The 8,411-nt window shown below is 37.7% G+C and overlaps 1 protein-coding gene across 1 annotated transcript in view; it reads right to left on the bottom strand.

The window, feature by feature from the left end:
• Nucleotides 1–1,891: 1,891 nt before the first annotated feature.
• Nucleotides 1,892–8,411, bottom strand: part of LOC109205849 (beta-amyrin 28-oxidase-like) — an 11,757-nt gene continuing 5,237 nt past the window's right edge. The window contains exon 4 of the mRNA XM_019368605.1: nt 1,892–2,053. Within this exon, the coding sequence (XP_019224150.1) occupies nt 2,018–2,053 (36 nt within the window). The 3' untranslated portion in view covers nt 1,892–2,017. The remainder of the gene's footprint in view (nt 2,054–8,411) is intronic.

Below are 8,411 nucleotides of genomic sequence, written 5' to 3'. Positions count from 1 at the left end.
AGCGTACCGGGGATACAGAAGCTCCGCCGGCTTTGCAACTTATCCAAACCTCGTTCTAAATGGGAAAGGACTCTAAACAGAAGAGAAGCTACACGAAGTGCACCCTTCTCCATGATGTAGAAGACTCAGAGAGAGGAAGGGATTCGCGACAGTTTATATATACAATTCAACAAATATCAAAGCGGTAAAACATTTAGCACATATAGCATGGAACATGTAGAAAAATCAGATAAAGCCAAATATAACAATTGTACTAAGCTCGAATTCTTGAACCCTGAATCGAAATTCTGGGTTCGTGTCCCTAGTGGAGTCGCCAGAGCTGTCACACCTCATTTTTACACACCTACCCCGAAGGATAATGTATAAGGGAGTTTTTCCATTTAAAGTGACATTATTCGAAATGGGATTATTTATTTAATTTTTAGAGTCGCCACTTGGGATAGGATTGGCTTTTGGTGTCCCAAGTAACCGGTTTAATTTAAATCCCAAATCGAGGAAAATTTCAACTTCCCAATTGGAGTCTGCGAACCAGAGATTCTGAATGAGGAATTCTGTTGACCCGAGGGAAGGTGTTAGGCACCCCCGGATCCCGTGGTTCTAGCACGGCCGCTTAAACTATTATAAATGGTAAAATCTAATTTTTTTATACATATTATTATTTACCGCTTTTAGTTATTTTTACGAAAGTGAACGCCGTTTAAGAGCGTGTTTTCGGATCACGTCACATGAAATGCACCCGGATCCGCGACACCTCTTATTCAACGTTTTGGGATTTGGATTTGGGTTGCATGAAATGCACACCCGAGTTTAGGAAAGTAATATTATTGAAATTCTCGCCTAAAGTGACTAGCGTATTATTATCTTTGCGGGAAGCCATGAAAATTCGCTAAATGGCATGTCCCGATTTCTAAGTATTTCAATAGAAGTAATTGAAGATGGCCACGCAATTTATGCATTTTATTTGGTGCGGCGCAACTCGTTTTTATTTTAAAGGCCAACCTAAAAGAACTACGATTTTCTATCAAGTATTGTCTCTAAAGGGACCCTAATTAGCATTATGAATTATTATTAAAAAAGCATCAAGGGATTCGGGCCTCAAACTCAAGTCCACATTTGAACAAGAGGATAACCTCCTAGTTCAAACGTGCTACTTAGCTTGGAAGGGCCTCAAAAGCCCAGCCCTTGGGAATAAGCCTGTCCCATTTTATTTGTAAAGCCACCTACAAGGCTGTCCAGCATCCAGGCCATAGCACAGGCCCAGATAGAAAATAGGTTGCAAGTTGGGACTCAGGATTTAAATCACTTGGGCTTCTGATTATACATTAGGCCCAGATCCCATTTTTTAACAAAAGTACAGCCTTGGGCTCTTGAATGAGCTCAAGCTGATGTTGATTCTTGGTTTTGTTAATAATTTTGTAAACAAATGCATAATTTGCTCAAGTCACAGACGTGCTAACTTTGAAATGCAAACGTCTCCTGTAGTTTCAAACTTGTCTACTCATGGATAACCAATACACTCGATCTAAAATTTTTAACAACCTTTAGCTTCAATTAATACACCTCAAAACAGCTCAATCGCAAACTGAACATGAAAGGGATTACCGGAGCTTCCACTTCGTTTCTGAATCATTTTTTGAACAAACAGATGATATGACTATTATCTTTAACACATGTCTAATGATCGACCACAAATGTTTGATGAATAAACTAAGACTAATATTATGTTCAAGCTACAGGGCCAGCTTCATTGCAAGCATGCTCATACGTTACTTTAGATTCTACTTTCAAATGGCATCTTAATCTAAGCTTAAATCTCAAATTAATCTAATAACCTAAACTGAGATTATCGACAACTAGTATTCTACTCATAATACTCACATAAGTCTGAAAAATAACAGTTCATACAGTCCGATTAACATGAATAATATAATGTTATAACATGTGTTTAAACCAAGTAAACTACTAAGGAATTCGTAAGACAAGCAGATTGTATTTCATGATCTCTTCCGATATTGATTCAAGTTTCACATGTCATTCGAGGCTGAAAAAGTACCTGGAAATTAGAGAAAAGTAAGAAGAAGGAAGAGTCAGCAGCAGTACACAGCAGTCAGCAACTCGAATCAGCAACAAATAAGACCAATCTCAAGACCAAATTGATATCACAGCCCCAGAAGAAATTAACAGAGAATCAACAGCAATAAAACAACCGAAAACAGCTTGAACTAGACCCAAAATGACTTGAAATTGAAGCTAGAACAATAGGAAACTCAGATGAAAATCAGCTTGCAATCAAACTCAAAGTTTAAGGCAACAGCATTTTTTTTTTGAATTTTCTATTGGATTTTGTATGTTTTTGGATTTTTAGCAGGAAGTAAGATCTAAGGTGATGGTTTCTACAGCTATACGATCCCAAATTTGAACCTCTTGAGTGTTGAGGTTCAAATTTTAATTTCAGACTTGAGTAAGGGGATTCTTAGGGGAAACTTAAGAGTTGGAGAGCTTGGGAAATTTTCAGAGGGTTTAAACTTTTTGGGAATTTTTTAGAGAGTGTAAAACCTTCAGGGAATTTTCAGGGTTCCAACTTTCTAAAACCTTTGGGGATTTTCAGATTCTCCAAACTTTTTGGGAATTTTCAGATCTTCCAAACTTCTTTAACAAGGCAAGGGGTATGCCTTTTTATAGGCAAAACTAGGGTAACTTTCAGATTTTGTTTTTACACCCTAAGTCCCTTATTTCAAATTTATTTTTAGCCAATTAGTCCCTCAATTCATGCCTTGTTGGCCAAGTTATACTATTCAATTTCTGAAATGCAAATTGGAACCTCAATCTAGAAGGTTCTAGGGGCTTCTACTTTCAGTTGCTGCAATATTCCCTAAGTAAACTACTCTTATTGCCCCTGCATTAGTCCTAAATTACAAACCTAAGCTAAACCAAACACGGCCCTGTTACCTTGGTCAAGAGGTGACTATAGTTAACTAATTATTCAGCTATAACAAAACAAATCCTAAGAATTGGATCAATCAATATAACTAATCAGAACATGGAAAATAATTCTAACAATCAGTAAACTAACAATTGACGACAATCAAACAAACTTGAAACTAAAAATCAAATTAACAGCGACAAACATGGATTTATTCTATTGAAAACAAATACAGAATCAAACCAACAGGAAAAGAATCGAAACAGAACAAAAGTAAACCTAAAATAAGAACTAAAACAGAACAAAATCAATGGAACAAAAGTCAATCAAAAACCTAAAAATTCTAAATCAATTAACATCATTTGAAAGAAAACTTACTGATTTTGGAATTAATCCGACTGGACTTCGATTCAACCGCGGAATGATGTGAACGTGTGTTCTTCAACAAAACCACACGAACACATTATCTCGAAGCTTGACTCGAGCTTTAGACTCAGGGAATTGGGACAAATTCGAGGAACCCCAAATTTCTTAGGGTTCTGCCGGTCTAAGATTTGAAATTCGAGAAGATGTAAGAGGATTTGAGGGAATCTGGTTGGGGATTAAGGAAGAGGGGAGTCAGGGGAATATAGGGTGTATTTTTGGGGTCTTTTGGGTGGCGGCGCCGCCGTGGGCAGTGGTGGCGGCGCCTAGGGTTTGGAGGATTTGGGATGTTTGGTTGGGATTTGAAAGAAAATAATGGAGGATATGGGATGGGGAGATGAAAGAGATTTCATGGTGAAATTTTGGGCGTGATTGGAGCTTCGCTGCCGGCGGAGGCGATTTCCGGCCGGCGGCGGACGGTGGACGGTGACGGAGATACGGTGGTAGATGGCGGTGGGAGACAGGGGTACGAGGAGGATGGGTTTTGGTCGTTGATTTTTGTAAAGAATTATTACACTTTTATTTAAAATGATGGGCCAAATCTTGACCGTTGGATTGGGGAGAACAGATAGCCTGGATTAAATCTAACCAAACGGCGTCGTTTTGGGGGTAAGGACCTGGACCGGGTTAATGTGTATTTGGGCTTGACCGGTGGGAATTGGGTTGGCTGAATATTGTGAATAAATGGCCCAAAATGACTGGCCTGTTTTCTCATTTATTCTTTTTTATTGTGTATTTTACTTATATATATGCTATTTATTATTATTTTTTTCGAATTTTCTGATTTTATTGTGTAAAATAAAAGACCCAAATCAAATCTAAGGTGAGACTAATTAACTAATTCCTAATCAAAAAAGTAAATTTAAAAATTGTAAAAAGACTATTTTTTGTTATTTTTCTCTTATTTAGTAATATTAATTAACTAGTAGAACTAAAAATATAAGAATCAAATTTTAGATGCAAAATGTACTATTTTTTTTTTTGTATTTTTATGAATTATGCCAACTAAAAATGCACACAAAAATGCAAACAATCACAAAATCATGCAATTAAATTATAAAAAAGAAAAGAAAAATCCTAATTTTATGAATTTTATAGGAGTAATTTAAGCGAGGCAAAAATCACGTGCTCACACTATTGCTACCATTGAGTAAAATGCATTCAATAACAGTTCCCAGAACATTTGATCAAAAGTAAAGTCATATCCTCAACAAGCAGTTTATGCTCGACCTCAGATTTCGGCTACAATGCATCAGAGAAATCAACACAACTCGAACATACTTTACCTTAAAATCTCAGCTAGTCACAAATCCATAAGAAGCTAAATTTGAACTCACTAATTTAAGAATGAACTAAGCACACAAGTTACTTAGCGCTCAAACTTCATCCAAACCAACAAAATGATCAAACAAGCAGGCTTCAACCTTTAAGACTTCATGACTCTGTTTCAGTGTTCAAATTTAACGAAACAAATGGGACGAGTTTACACAACCACAACCATTACATCATTGTGTACAATCACCCGTCCAATATAGAATAAACAAGAACACAAACAGACCTGAAACATGGCCAACAGAACGCAGCAGTTAAACCAAAAATGAGTACTGACTTTCAGGGAGTCTTAAACAAAATCATGATAAAACATGAACACACGACACAGAATCATGAGTAATGGAAAGATGGAGAAGAAATGAACCTGAAATCAGAAATGCTTTCAATAATAACAGAAGAATACAAGGTTATTGCTCCAAACTTCCAACGAGAGGAACAACAACAAAGCCCAGACTGAAAATACGAACAATGAAACGGAGCCGCGAATAGAGCAGCCTCAACTCCAGCGAGTTCGCAACAATAATTCAGATCACTTCCATTTTTAAACCCAGATTCAGAGTTAAAAGAAACAAGTCACAAGAACACTTTTCGTTTTTGATTTTTCCAAAGAAAAGAAAGAAACCAAAACAAAACTCAAAAAAAAATTCTTGAATTTTCCCCCAGTTTTTAGAACCCTAATTTCCTCTCAGTTTTTCTCTCCGGAAATTGCTCTCCAAAAATCCTCCCAAAAACCCCGAAAGTTCCTCAGTATATATACTCGATTCTCGAAGCTTCTCCCCTTGCCTCCAAGAAATCCCAAATTTTATCCCCAAATCCGCAAAAAACGAACCCAGTCTCACATAGAACAAAACCCAGACAAATGGAAGGCGTGGATGTGATTTCTCACATCCAACCGNATTCTCCAAACTTTTTGGGAATTTTCAGATCTTCCAAACTTCTTTAACAAGGCAAGGGGTATGCCTTTTTATAGGCAAAACTAGGGTAACTTTCAGATTTTGTTTTTACACCCTAAGTCCCTTATTTCAAATTTATTTTTAGCCAATTAGTCCCTCAATTCATGCCTTGTTGGCCAAGTTATACTATTCAATTTCTGAAATGCAAATTGAAACCTCAATCTAGAAGGTTCTAGGGGCTTCTACTTTCAGTTGCTGCAATATTCCCTAAGTAAACTACCCTTATTGCCCCCGCATTAGTCCTAAATTACAAACCTAAGCTAAACCAAACCCGGCCCTGTTACCTTGGTCAAGAGGTGACTATAGTTAACTAATTATTCAGCTATAACCAAACAAATCCTAAGAATTGGATCAATCAATATAACTAATCAGAATATGGAAAATAATTCTAACAATCAGTAAACTAACAATTGACGACAATCAAACAAACTTGAAACTAAAAATCAAATTAACAGCGACAAACATGGATTTATTCTATTGAAAACAAATACAGAATCAAACCAACGGGAAAAGAATCGAAACAGAACAAAAGTAAACCTAAAATAAGAACTAAAACAGAACAAAATCAATGGAACAAAAATCAATCAAAAACCTAAAAATTCTAAATCAATTAACATCATTTGAAAGAAAACTTACTGATTTTGGAATTAATCCGTCTGGACTTCGATTCAACCCCGGAATGATGTGAACGTGAGTTCTTCAACTAAAACACACGAACACATTATCTCGAAGCTTGACTCGAGCTTTAGACTCAGGGAATTGGGACAAATTCGAGGAACCCCAAATTTCTTAGGGTTCTGCCGGTCTAAGATTTGAAATTCGAGAAGATGTAAGAGGATTTGAGGGAATCTGGTTGGGGATTAAGGAAGAGGGGAGTCAGGGGAATATAGGGTGTATTTTTGGGGTCTTTTGGGTGGCGGCGCCGCTGGCAGTGGTGGCGGCGCCTAGGGTTTGGAGGATTTGGGATGTTTGGTTGGGATTTGAAAGAAAATAATGGAGGATATGGGATGGGGAGATGAAAGAGATGTCATGGTGAAATTTTGGGTGTGATTGGAGCTTCGCCGCCGGCGGAGGCGATTTTAGGCCGGCGGCGGACGGTGGACGGTGACGGAGATACGGTGGTAGATGGCGGTGGGAGACAGGGGTACGAGGAGGATGGGTTTTGGTCGTTGATTTTTGTAATGAATTATTACACTTTTATTAAAATGATGGGCCAAATCTTGACCGTTGGATTGGGGAGAACAGATGGCCTGGATTAAATCTAACCAAACCGCGTCGTTTTGGGGGTAAGGACCTGGACCGGGTTAATGTGTATTTGGGCTTGACCGGTGGGAATTGGGTTGGCTGAATATTGTGAATAAATGGCCCAAAATGACTGGCCTGTTTTCTCATTTATTCCTTTTTTGTGTATTTTACTTATATATATGTTATTTATTATTATTTTTTCCGAATTTTCTGATTTTATTGTGTAAAATAAAAGACCCAAATCAAATCTAAGGTGAGACTAATTAACTAATCCTAATCAAAAAAGTAAAATTTAAAAATTGTAAAAAGACTATTTTTTGTTATTTTTCTCTTATTTAGTAATATTAATTAACTAGTAGAACTAAAAATATAAAAATCAAATTTTAGATGCGAAATGTACTACTTTTTTTTTGTATTTTTATGAATTATGCCAACTAAAAATGCACACAAAAATGCAAACAATCACAAAATCATGCAATTAAATTCTAAAAAATAAAAGAAAAATCCTAATTTTATGAATTTTATAGGAGTAATTTAAGCGAAGCAAAAATCACGTGCTCACAGCTGTACTGGGGTAAATTATCTAGTTGCTGAAGATGATGTAGAAATCGCAAACTCACTAGATTTCCTGAAGTGTTCGGGAACAAGACACCCCCAAAAAGAAGTAGCAGCACCAACCTCGTGTACCGCTGAATATGTAGATCATATGTCTCGCCGGTGATGTCGGGGTGCAATATCTCCAAATGCTATCTAATAGCTGTCAAAGTCATGCGACTGGCCCCTGAAGCTGCAGTCTCAACCTGTGGCCTGAAACCAGTGAATTGCTGCATCAAGTCCAAATACTGGGCACGCGACATAGATCTCATATACTGAGGCAGTGCAATGGCCAGTCCATTAGCAGGCAACCCATATAAAATCTCAACATCCTGCAGCGTGATGGTGGCCTCGCCAATGGGCAGGTGAAAAGTGTGCGTCTCCGGTCGCCACCGCTCTATCATGGCCATGATCGGAGACCAGTCGAGCTACAGCCGCCCAATTTGAAAAATCCTATAGAAGCCCGTATCCCGCAGGCGCTGGACTACACGGGGATGGAAATCTTTGCCCCTCATAAAGTCTCACAAGTCGTCCACTCTCCTGGCGCGGAGAGTCTGGTCCAGTAGCTCTCCCTCCCATACGTAGGCGGACTTATGATCGCCTTGTAACACTAATAGCTCACCGGAGAAAGGTCCAGGATGCATAGGCGGCACGTCCATGTCGTCTACTGTAAATTAAACAATATTAATTGTTTGTTTGTTTTGAAAATTAAATAATTAATTTTTAATTGGACAACGTATATATCTATGGGTTCCAGGCTCGATATTTGAGTCCCAGTACCACCAAGCTTTCCTGAATTCTTATGTGTGTCAATTTCAATATTTTTAAAATTTTGTGTGTTTGTTTTGTTTTGTAAATAATTAATATTTAATTATTTAATTGGCGGAGTATATATTATGGGTTCCGGTCTTGATATTTGAGGTCCCAGTAGCACCAAGCTA

This window comes from Nicotiana attenuata, unplaced genomic scaffold (genome assembly GCF_001879085.1).
Source record: "Nicotiana attenuata strain UT unplaced genomic scaffold, NIATTr2, whole genome shotgun sequence".
Classification (NCBI taxonomy): domain Eukaryota; kingdom Viridiplantae; phylum Streptophyta; class Magnoliopsida; order Solanales; family Solanaceae; genus Nicotiana; species Nicotiana attenuata.
This window is presented reverse-complemented; position numbering and strand designations above follow the sequence as displayed.